Source organism: Cupressus sempervirens, chromosome 11, assembly GCF_028749045.1.
Source record: "Cupressus sempervirens isolate cs-2001-9-10 chromosome 11, ASM2874904v1, whole genome shotgun sequence".
Classification (NCBI taxonomy): Eukaryota; Viridiplantae; Streptophyta; class Pinopsida; order Cupressales; family Cupressaceae; genus Cupressus; species Cupressus sempervirens.
Genome location: NC_143128.1, coordinates 57,333,627 through 57,346,460, shown reverse-complemented (window position 1 = coordinate 57,346,460; position 12,834 = coordinate 57,333,627). Strand labels below are relative to the sequence as shown.

The following is a 12,834-nucleotide window of genomic DNA, read 5'->3' as shown; positions in this document are numbered from 1 at the left end:
AGTTTTCAAACTATGATAAGATGAACATACCTGGAAAGAAATTTGTCTTCTAAAATCGGTTAGAATCCTCTACGGTTAGAATCCTCTACAATCCACTCAAATCCGCCTTGAATCACTTGCAATCAGCCAAGAATGCCTCCAAACCTTCTTCTCTTCACTCCTCAAGGTTCTAAACAATGCAAATACAAAGAATGAGAAAAAACACACTCACTGCCGCTTAAATCCTCACAGGCCGCGTTCACCAGTAAACCGCGAGTTTTTAGGAAAAACTCGCCGAGTTTTTGCCGACTACTCGCCGATTACTCGGCGAGTTTTTACCAGTTTGCCGAGTTTTTAAATCGGCGAGTTAACTGGTTAAAAACTCGCCGAGTACTCGGCGAGTTTTCCATCTATGCCCACAAATATCTCACTATTGTAGTAATAAGTACCCTGTTAAAGGTATAAATACAAAATGGGTATGCACCTGCATTCAGGCTTACAGCCTAGAGCAGACTACTCAGATACATAAACCAAAATATATCAAGGCATACAACCACTTTACATAACAAAAAAGACTTACAATCCAAAACCAAACTAACTGGTAGCATTAATTATGCCAATACAATTCCGATGAAGTTTTGCATTAATATCGCATCACAAAACATCAGTCTGCTCAATATCATATCCTTCTATTTGTATCTCTTACGCATCTATTCTTCACATCCAATAACTTATCTTATATATGAGGTCATAAGCTCAGAAACATAACTTTCTCAGTAAAAGAATGATAAATAATGAAACATGTAATCTTTCACTATTTCTCAATGAAATCACCAAATAACAACTTGCTATGCAAGTATTATGCCATCCATATTCTGCCCTATCATGTGAAATCATCAAACCGACACTCTACATTGATTTACCAAACACACCATGTTATAACCCTGTCTGCTTATAGCTTAATCAAACAAAGATTTCTACTACTGATCAATAGTCAGGGATTTCATCAAACACTTCACAATCATCAGTTCTTGTCGAATTATATCAGAATTCAGATTAATCTAGCAATTGGGATAAAATTCATTTCTTTCCTATTTGTTTCATTTCACACAATCCGCTAAATTCAATTACCCAATAAGAGAATTTTAAATATATATAGTGAAGAAATAGCAATACCAAATGTTAAACGAATTACCAGTAGGCCAGTTCTGAATTGAAACCCAATTGCAATCTTTTATTATATAACCAAATGACTTCTACATGAAATACATAAGAAAACTTGGAACCTGTAATCCCCAGCTATTAAAAGAATTGCAGTAGGTGTTCACCATAAGCCAATCTGATTGCAATCCTTTGCAGGTCTGAGAACGTGCAATTTGCCAGTAATGATAAGCCTCCCACGGGTGCTTGATGAATGATAAAGACTAGCATTTTAGCTGCTCCAACACTGACCAATTGTACAGAAATCAAACCAATTAATGCTGTCACAACCCCACAAAAGCATTCATGTTAACTCTAGCGCTGATCAAGTAAGGGAAATGCACCCAGAATGTAGCGACTATAGTCCTGTCAAACGGCATAATATCTCCCGGTGTCCCAATGTCAAATCAGTACCAAGTCGCAGCAGATGCGTCTAGGGAAAAACAAAAATTCTGGGTGCCAATTTTTACCATCAATCTCAGGTTTAGATGCCTATGCACAGGTCCCAACTCCCACCATTCTGCGGATGACTCGATGATGCCAACTAACAGTGATTCCCAACACGTGCAATTTTCCCCAGCCACTGTAAAACACATTAAGGGAAATCCCTCCGGATTCAAAATGCAATAAATCCAATGACACAGACTGTAGATTGGAATAAGGGATAAAATGATATCCAAGGACGAATGCCCCCCGACCACAGTTAATGCAGAAATAGGAGACAATATGCAAAACTCAGACGTCCACAATACCTCAATTGTGGAAGAAAGATCAACTTCAAACCCTTATACTTCAGCAAGGACATAGGAACCAACCCCAAAAAATGTCACAAAGACGAAAAACAAAATAATCAATCAAATAATTGGATGCCTTTCCTTTCATAATGAGCCCGTATTTTATAATCTCCAAAACCACTTGTTTCCCAAGTAAAACTCCACTCAACACAATATTAATTAGAAGTTTCCATTAGATTCTTTTAAATAAACAACGATTCCTTGCCCTTTTGTATTTAATACTTGACTTGGCTTATAATTAATTCAATAAATGGCCCCTTCCAATGATAACTCGCCCTCAAGGGAAATTATAAAATTAAATTATAACTTTATAATAAGCCATTTAATGAATTAATAATAATTTGGCCATTAAAAATATAATAACTCTAAAAATACTCATCATTTAAATGTCATTTGAAATAGGGGTCACACCTATTATTTCTCCATGTGACCAAATGCACTTTCCAAAAAAAGAAAGGGTCCATCTCAATCAACCCCCAACTTACAACAAATAGTAAGTACACAAAACTAAGCCCAAACAAAGTACACTCTGAGCCAAACAAAGACCAACCTATAACTTACTGAATTTTGGAGAAGACAAGACCCTTCCCAAGCCAAGCCACTGCCACAAAAGACCCTCTATTCACAAAAATTAGCCTACGAGGATCACAATAAAAGGCTAATCTTTGAAACTCTGATGCTGACAAAAATGGGTACATTACACACCGACTGACCTTGCCGAACTACTATGTTCTTACCATAATATTGTCAAGCCGGTATTCATCTGTGAATATCTTACACATACCAAAACTCTAGAATTCGTGAAGATTGGATTCGCCATAGCATGATGTCTACTTTCATGCTCTACAATCGCAGTCTCGAACTCTCTATCATCTATCTATACCAAGTTGTTCTATCTAACAGTGTCCTACATTGCTTCTAGTACTTAGTCAATTACATGTATCCAACTCTTTGTTAATCATACAAAACTGAAATGTGGTCAAGAAGATTGAATGTAGTTGTTACATCCCAATTTTTGACCTAATTTAAAATATAGCCGTTGAGGTTCACATGAAGTTAGTTGACGGTTAAATTTGTTATAATCCTACGAAATGGTAAGATGGTTAGTCGTTATATTTTCATGTGAAGATAGCGTGCTAGTGATTATTTATCACGAATTCATGAATTGAAAAGGCGGTTAGCCATTATGATTATTTATGATTAAATAACTTGATTGGTAATTTAACTGCGGAGAATTTCCTTGTAGGAAGCACGTTGAAGGGGTGGAAGCATTGTCAGAAAAGAATTAGGCACAAGAGCATCATCATCATTGGGCAAATGGGTTCAAGATACAATCGAGCTATTAAATAAATAATTTAAAACATAAAATAATTTAATTGAAATATAATACGTACTTCAAAGGATTTTAAACGATCTTTCACCATATTATTATAAAATATAGGTATATATGTACATATAGATATATAAAAATGAAATGGCACCATTATATTATAATAATTTAATAACGTGATGTCACCTCATTAATATATTTACATGTACATATATAAATATAAAACAATAATAATATTCAAACTATAATAACATTCGAATTATAATAATATTCGAATTATAACCTTCCAACTCTAATTCCAATTTTATTCTTCTTGCTTTTAACCGATTAAACACTTGGCATGATAAATTGGAAAATAATTTTTAAACTTGCGGAAGCCAAGAAGTCACGATTTTATTCTTTTTAGATGGAAGCTGTGAGAAGAGACGGATATATATTTTCATTCACCTGACTATTCCCTTGCTATGTTTACTTTTCCAGTATTATTACTGCCTCCCCATAATCCGACCTTCATTATTTTCTCTTGAGTCGATTCTCTATCCTTTCCAATCTGCACTTTAAATACACAAGTAGCGCCATAAACTCGGCTGTAGGTGTTGATCTCACAAGGTTTAAGTATCTTTGCATTGTAATCCCTCCACAACAACTGAAGGAGAGCTGGTTACCAAGTTGATTTGCAATACTTCAGGATAGACCCAAACTTATATCAGGTCATGTGAAAAACCATTCCAGTTCATGTTATTCCCATGATATTTTTACAAGTGATTTCTATAGCTGTAGATATAAGTTACCATCACTTATAACTTTAGAGAGTTGGTTAGCAATAAGCATATTGATGTGTTATAGCATGGATTCATAAACCATTTGCCAATAAATTTTAAAGTTGGCTGATAAATATTTATGCAAGTCTCTTTCTTTAAAAGAAGTGCAGATACAAAATCGTTTAGCAAGATCCAGACACCTGACTTTTATATGTTTCAAGCACCCGTCTTTTCCATGTTATCAACCACAAATCATGAGCAACATTTATACTGGGAACCAGCGTTCAAGATAGGTTGTTGAACTTTCAGCAAAAACTCCATTCGTCTTACGGAATATATTAGGTTATGTGATTAACCCAAAACCAAACATTGCAATGTAACTTCTACCAAATTTGCTACAGCATTCCGATTTATATAGCAGTAGGCTACAGTATTTACCATGATAATATCTTGTTTGATATTTGGTTTGATATTACAGAATCAATTCTCTTTAAAATAGATTAGATCATGGCAAGTGAAAGCCAAGTAACCATAATATGAATCCATGAATCTTTATGCCAATGGAGCTAGAGTTAAACAATAATATCTGCAATCTTTAAGAATATTTTTCTCAAATCATAGATTGTGATAAGTTGGAATATATGTATATATCAATCATGAATTAGTTAAGAATCAATAGACAAAGTCGATTGCTCTGAGATCCAAGCACCTAGGATTCACTGGCTGTATAGCCATGGAAAAGGTGAAGAGGTGAGATGGAGTCTACAATGACATAGAAATAAAAGTGAGAAATGATACATAAAATCTGGAATAATATCATTTAATAGCGCATGCATGATTCATGTTTATTGTATTCTTCTACTGTTAAGTCGAGTGGTGTGTTTAGATACCAGGATGCTCAGTGGATGACAAGATGTTCCATGTCGATTTCGAGTAGGGAGGGTCTTTCTCATTAGAGATTGTGTGAAGATAAGTTATGGTCTTAAGTTGGGTGGTTAAGCCCCTGACAATGTTTCCCCTCTTCACAAGATATTAGAACATGCATCTAATAAAGATAAGTTGAGCAATTCAATCAATTGTAGGTAACAAGTATTTTTACTTTTATGATATTAGAAGATAAGATGGATTAATTTATATCGTTGAATTTAGTTATCTCCTTTGATGTAAGCAATCTTTCTCGTCAATGTAAATGGGTAACCTGTTAGATCGAATAATCTTCCAACGGAATATGGATTGTTATTTTAGTTTTTCATTTATATGAGTAATGATTATGGGCATATCTTCTAATCTTATGTTATTGCCATAGTTAGCAATGGGAAGAAAAGAAATGATCCAGTGGTATTTGATGCCTTAATTGATACAGTGGCATTTGATGCCCTAAATGATCCAATGGTATTTGATGCCCTAACCGATATAGTGGTATCTAATGCCCTAAATGATCCATTGGTAATTGATACCCTAATTGATACAATGGTATGTGATGCCCTAATTAATATAGTGATATTTAATAGTAATCGTCATTTGATTTTGATATAATAGTATTGGATGATAGTCGTCATTTGATATTTAATATTGATATTTGTGGACTAACCTGGGTGTTTGCAGAAGCATCCCTAGATTGATTCGGTCTCGAATTCCATGGTATGTAGATTTTAATTTCTATAGTAAAATTTATTGATGGTGTTTTCAGATGTTACTTATGAGTTTTCTGTTTAAGTAATTGTAACTGTTCATCTCATTCACATGAACATAACTGATATAATTGTCTTCCTGTGAAAATGAAGTAATAACTATATTTATTTGAATATGTTAGTTGTTAATTAAGACCCGGAAAAAGTGGATGTTACAGTAGTTGCCATCAATGACAACATATCATGCATAAATCAAGTAACTCTTGCCAACATTTTTGTCTACATGAAGTTGGATTTTTTAGACAAATGCTAGACATTTATTTAACTGCTTCAAGACACAAAGTAAAAGAGCTCAAATCTTCTATCTATTTTTTTAACACTTTTGAGCCTATTCAATGAAAGATTGCCAATATTTTAAGGTTTCCAATTAGTTATTTTCCCTTGATTTATCTAGATATACTCTAACTATTGGAAGGCAACATAGGGATAATTGATTGTTTGAGTCATCTAGCTTTCATCACCAACATTTTTTGTATCTAATAAGTGTTTTGGAGAAGAGTTTTATTACCATTGGGTTTTCTCCTTTACTTTGTTTATGAGAGATTGAATTGTAAATGGGTAGCCTAACATGGCCTAGTAGTCGGGACCCATGATCATCTTCATATTTTGCATCATTTGTAGCCTAACATGGTCTAGTAGTCAGGACCCATGATCATCTTCATATTTTGCATCATTTGTAGTATGATCTGCTACTCCCTAAGTTGCACTCAAGGGAGGATGTGGTGTTAAAAAGGTATTTAACCTGTCTATTTCATTAGTAGGTTCTATTCACATGTTAAGTTACTTAGGTTCTAGGGAGTCTTTTCAAAAGTCTTAGTTGTCAATTAGATCTTATCTTTTGATATTTAATTCTTCATTTAATATTTATCAAGTTAGTTGTCTTCTTGTACCAGATTAAGACACATGTCACAAACTTGTCAGATCTTATTTATCAACCTTGGCTTTATAAGAAAGGCATCATATGTACATCTTGTGATGTAGTATACAATTCAATCTAATCATTGTGCCCATAATCAGACATTGTTTTTCTCTTGCTTCTCTTTTGTGGAAGGCATCTTTTTTGGTTGGCCGGGTGATCCTAGAGGATTGAATCCATAGGCGACTCTGATGTTAAGAAGATAGGAAAAACCAAGCACTCAGTTTGACTTTTTACAATTTAACTTTGAACGTTTGTCAAAATCCTCTAAAGATGCCCTATTATGATCATTGTTAACAATTAAGATATAGCATGTTATGAGCCTAACTGCATACCCTAAGCTTCAGATTGTAGCATGTCATCATGTTTTCAGATATGGTGAACATATGGCTCAAAATCACTGATCGATGAAAGGTAAAGTTACTATGTAATCAATATAAAAATTAAAAGATGGCTGGGAAAGCTGCATGGAAAAAATGTTAATTAGGATAGGACTTAATATACGCATCCATCAATGACTTGAATACACACAAAAAATATGTCATAGCTCAAATCTTTAAAGTGAACAAAAATTGTAGCTAGGTTTGCATGGTTCACATGAATTTTTTGAGGTTCAAAGTGAACAAACAATGCATCTTTGTAGTCAAAGAAAATCATAGCCATTATCTTTTAATTCAAAAATTTGGTGAGAAATTAGAAGCAATTGAAGGCTTGTTTCAGAGTAGCTAGATGAAAGTTAGAATAAGATGTTGGTCACAAGCATACAAAACAATTTCAAACAGCAGTGATAAATATTTCTACAAAGAAATTTCAAAATAGTGTTGTAGATTAGAAATCACATCTATGAGGCACAGTTTTCTTCCATTACAATTGGTTAACAAGAATATAAAGCATTACTTGCAAGACAAAGATCAAATTTTACCTCCAAGCTATCTTTGGAACTAAGTGATTAGATCAGTACTTTCTATTGTTGATTTTCTTGACTTGCTGCAGAATCCAATGCCTGCTTTATGCTTTAAGGAAAACTTGGAATTCTTTTAGGTTTTCTTCCAATTGCAAACTGCCCTTTTAACAGGCACTCACATCTTCAACAGATATCTCTGTTAAAGATGAATACAAATATGTCACACATATCTTTTGGATGTTGCATAAGGGGAACAGGCATACCTAAAGGGGGTGGAAAGGCATTCTGAACTGTGAACCTTGGATATGCCAGATATTTGTCTGATGCAACCACCGCATCAAACTTCCCAATGCTTGCAAGATGTAAATCTCTCAAATCCCATAACCCATCCTTCTCGCCCCACTGTAATTTTGCAACTGTCACTCCAAACTTAGCTTCTACCCCTGCCCAAGATGTCCATCATAATTACTATAAAATGCAATAACAGGTTTCCAGACTCTGTAAGAAATAAAAGTACAGGCTTAAAGAAGATATGTTACCAGGCTGACTGCAGATAGATTCACAAATAGAGTTCATTCCTGGAACACCCACATATCTCTTCAATGAATTCCCCTGTTATAAATTACAGATAATTGAAAAAGGGAACAAAAATGCTTAGATCCATTGAATTTATAAAAATTATATCAAAGACTATGACTATTCAGGGGGTTAAACTGTAAACAATTCATGGAAATTTAGCCATAAACAACTTGATATGGTCGCAAACACTTTTGCCAATTCAAATCACTCTCACAGAGTTGTATATGGCCACCCTCAACTGCATTAATGTAGTTCAGTGCATTGGATAGTCTTTTGGATATGCAGTTACCAACCAGCTCTGTGATCAATTTTCCAGAGCTTACATCAAAACTTCCAAATAGTCCTTTCCATTCGGCAAGCAGACCGGCAGCTTCCCATTTATCAACTAAATCACAGACACTATGATCATTTACTGTAAAGTAGGAAGCACCGTGATCGAAATAGACTTCCATGCCATCTTCTGTCTTCTCTCTAACAAGGAACAATAGTGCATAGTTATTCGAGGGTCAAGGTCAATGTTCACAAATATAAAGGAAAATAAGCATAGACTAACCACCGCATATATCATGCATATGTCATTGAAGATAATACACATGGAATAAGATAAATATATACCTATCGCCTAATAGAAAAATATAGTAAGTATTTTTATGTTCAAAGAATTATTTGAAAATGGAAGCATAAATCAGATGCCTTGATGGAGCTTATTCATATTTAAACACAAACTATATTAATTACCGTGCATTTGCTCCTCAATCATGTAGGTAGTAGCTGAAAGGCTTAATAGTAATGGGAATCAAACCTCTGCAAGATGCACCCAGAGAAAAACTAAAGATAGGGACTGTTATGTACCAAACATGATGCTGCTGGTTTGGAATACATTTTCAAGGAATTAGCTTCTGTGGAATACATATTCAATTGCTGAGTGCAATGAATAAGCTTTTCTAGTTATACAGAGACATTGAATGAGATGAGAACGTGTCAGTATCACTGTTGAACTTAATATTGGGTTTGATCCCATATGGGATGTTGTCTTTGGATATTTTGAGATTGGATCCTCTCAAAATGTACATTTTACATGAAAATTGCTTTCCTTCATGAATAGTGGAGCAAAGTTTCTCAATGTTTCTCATTATAATTAGAAAATATAGGCCAGCCAAGATGGTTTGAGGCGGATAGAGAAGAGATTAGACATAAGAAAGCAAAATGGTAACTGATGTTTTCATAGAGACTATTGATGAGCAGCCCATGGACCAAGAATTCCATTCACGTCCCAATTAGAGCAGGGAGCGGATATGCTAAAGATGCAATATTTTGGTGGAGAATATTTGCCAATTGGCTATTTTGACATGTTGATTTTTCATTTGCAAAAGAGAACTTTTCCTAAACTCAATAGACCATATGAAATCTTGGAGAGATTGCAAAATAATTTTAGATTATCACCAAACTTAAATGAAGCTAAGAATTTATTATTTTAAACAATTATCTAACATTTCTAAGATTAAAAAAAAAGTGTGCTTACATATTATATACTCCAGACAATGTTATTCTTGCCTAATGGATTTTGTGACTTAATCCTTCACCTCCACCTTACCTTTGGACCCGTATTAGCATAATGTGAAAGAATTAAGTTTTAGCACAATAAGAATGAGCTAAAGTGGTAAAGTATTAGTGAGTTCTAGCACAATAAGAATGAGCTAAAGTGGTGAAACATTAGTGCTTTAACAGAAGAACCCAAGGTTCATACTCAAAGAACATTCATAAGTGTTAAAAAAATCAATAAAATGTAAAATCCAACAGAAGAACCCAAGGTTCATACTCAAAGAACATTCATAAGTGTTAAAAAAATCAATAAAATGTAAAATCCAACTGACTAGGTGCAGCAAGTGCAATGAACAAGGATGGTTTAGGTCCTAGGTGGTTTGATGGAAGCAATCCCTGTAGATCATGACAGCAAAAGATGGTAGTTATCATAAAGAAAAATTTGCTAATCAAAGAAGCAGAAGGTTAAGATACCGCTGGAACATGGCCCTAAGCCAGAGGTTTCTCCACAAGACAGAAGAATCGAATCAAAGAAGCTAGAGGTTGAGATATCTCTAGATTGTGGCATCTAAGCCAAAGACTACCTATCAAGGCAATTTCACCAAAAAAGAAATGAAAAAAAAATATCGAATCCAACTCACCAGGTTCAGCATATGTGATGGACAAGAATCTAAGTCCAAGGTGACTTTGATGGAAATAATGCCTATGGATCATGACATCTAAGTTAATGGTTATCTTAAGAAAAAGAAAAGAAAGGCTAATGGTTATCTTGCAAGACAAATTTGCCAAATTAAAGAGGTAAAAGGTCGAGATACCTCAAGAACATAGTTTCTAAGCCAAAGGTTACCCGTTGAGACAAAACCATTCAATTAACTAAGTTGGAGATTGAGCTATCTCTAGATTGCAGCATCTAAGACAAAGGTTACCCATCAAGATGAACTCACCTAAAACACAGCCAAACAAAAAAACAACTAAATATCACATCCCAACTTATAGAGGGGATTGCACACAATAGACAAGCACGGTCTAAGTCCTAAGTGGGTTTAGATCATGACATCTAAACTGATGGTTATCCTGCAAGATAAATTTGCCAGATCAAAGAAGCAGAAGCTTGAGATACCTCTAATACATGGCATCTAAGCTGGAGGTCACTCCTCAAGACAAACCAAATCAAAGAAGCTGGAGATTGAGATATCTCGAGTGTGGTATCTAAGCCAAAGTTTACCTATCAAGATAAATTTACCATAAATGAAACTGAATGTTGAGATACTTGTAGATCACGGGGTGGATGCCAAAATGTAATCTTCAAGACAGAATCACCAAATCAAAGAAGCCAAATGTGGAGATGACCACAGATTGTGGTCTCTGAGCTGAAGGTCACCCCTCGAGACAAATTCATCAAATCAGAGAAGCTGAAGGTCTCAAAACAAGTTCATCATATCACAGAAATTGAAGGTTTCAAGATAAATTATACAAATCAAGGAAGCCAAAGGTTGAACTTGAAATGCCTCTGGATTCCTGAACCATAGCATTTCAGCTGAAGGTTAATCACAAAGAAGTTTACAAATTCAAAGAATCTGAAATAAAATACCAAATGAAATTTCTTTACATTGCAAAAAGAACTCTTTTATTTGGTGATCGCACCACATCTACAAGTTATTAATAGAATACTGTTACAGAGAGAGAGAGAGAGAGAGAGAGATTTTCATGTATGTACCGGCGCTGAGACGTACGGCCTCCAGGGCCTCGAGCACTTTCAAAGATTGTAACTGCAACTCCTTTTTCTGCCAGTGTGGATGCACACACTAGTCCAGACACTGTCAACATAAGAAATTATTCCAAAAATTAGAATGCCCTAATAAAAAACATTGAATTCTAATCTGATAATATATAGGGCATTTATGTTAAACAGGATGAGCTCATGGTGTAAAAGTTCAAGAGTTTCAGAAACATGGCTCCAAGTTCAAATCTACGGAACATGATAGAGAGTTGAAATTGGATAAGATACAATACCCACCACTAAACTAAGTAAAATGACACATTTAATTCAAAATTTCGAACTGGGATGGAACACTACATCCATCTGTAAAAATATGCAAATTACTCTTTTCAATAGAAAAATGGCAAATAATACTCCCAAATTTCCTACTCTCAACCGCGTGTCGCACCCAAATTAATGAAGCTGGAACCAAGCCCCAACGAAATTAATCTAAGCTTTAACCTAAAAGAGAAAATTACCTAATTATGTGAGAAAATAAGAATTATATATCATATGGGATGTGGACAAGAGGCAAAGCGTCAGGGCTTCCAAAACAGAGTTCCCAGTTCAAATCACTCAGGAAGCGAGGTAATGCCGTGTTGAACCAACGGCGTCTATTATTCAATGATTGTTAAAAACAAATTCTACCAATTCTAAATCTGATTATTGGTTGTGGGGTGCCCAAAAGATGAAATTTTGCGAAATTCTACAACCAATTTGTGGGGTAAGATCTGAATTAAAGATGAGGCTGGATGCAATCGCATTCAAAATTCGCTATACGTAAAGCTCCCGCATGCAGGAGGTTTGCCAAAGTTATTCCAAAAACAGATACATTAACTAAAATGACTGGTTCAGCTCGGAGAGGCTCTACCTCCAGCTCCGATCACTGCAACCCTCATTTTTTAAAGAGATCTGTTTATTCCGTTGCAGGTATAGTCTTCCGTTTATTACGAGTAGAAGCGATCGCTTTTCCATATTATAGTTTAGCTTTCTGCCGACAATCCAGTTTGTATTACAGTTAATTCTGTTTATTATCAAGGTATAATATGTAGTGTGATCCTTAATTCTGTGTTACATTGTTCATGTAATTATGTATTTAGCATTCTATGATCGATCATGCACTATGATGCAAAGGGTATGATGGAAAGGGTGGTGATAAAAAAATGAAGGGTATAATATGGTTAGAATTTAGGATTCTACTTTTTTAATATATTTGATAATAGTAATAAATGACTTTCTTACGAGCTTTTATTTCATTTTTGTGTTTGATTTATTATTTGTAATTTTTGTGGGTGCTTTTTATGATCTTGGGTTCCAATTTGAATCAAGAACCTAAGATACAAGTTGATTCTTTCTTATGGTCTTAGGTTCGGATTGGA

General features: G+C 34.7%; 1 protein-coding gene across 9 annotated transcripts in view; it reads right to left on the bottom strand.

The window, feature by feature from the left end:
• LOC149528227 (uncharacterized) overlaps positions 1–12,475 on the bottom strand; it is a 43,276-nt gene extending 30,801 nt beyond the window's left edge. For 2 of the 9 annotated variants that reach the window (XM_089811056.1, XM_089811053.1), the window contains exons 1-5: positions 12,327–12,475; positions 11,414–11,513; positions 8,394–8,625; positions 8,115–8,187; positions 7,839–8,018 (exon numbers count right to left, since the gene is read on the bottom strand). In XM_089811056.1, coding sequence (XP_089667182.1) covers positions 7,839–8,018; positions 8,115–8,187; positions 8,394–8,625; positions 11,414–11,513; positions 12,327–12,354 — 613 coding nt within the window. In that variant the 5' untranslated portion in view covers positions 12,355–12,475. Of the gene's footprint in view, positions 1–7,838; positions 8,019–8,114; positions 8,188–8,393; positions 8,626–11,413; positions 11,514–11,934 lie in introns of all 9 variants that reach the window. The other 7 variants (XM_089811059.1, XM_089811054.1, XM_089811055.1 and 4 more) reach the window with 6 other exon arrangements.
• Between the last annotated feature and the right edge of the window lie 359 nt (positions 12,476–12,834).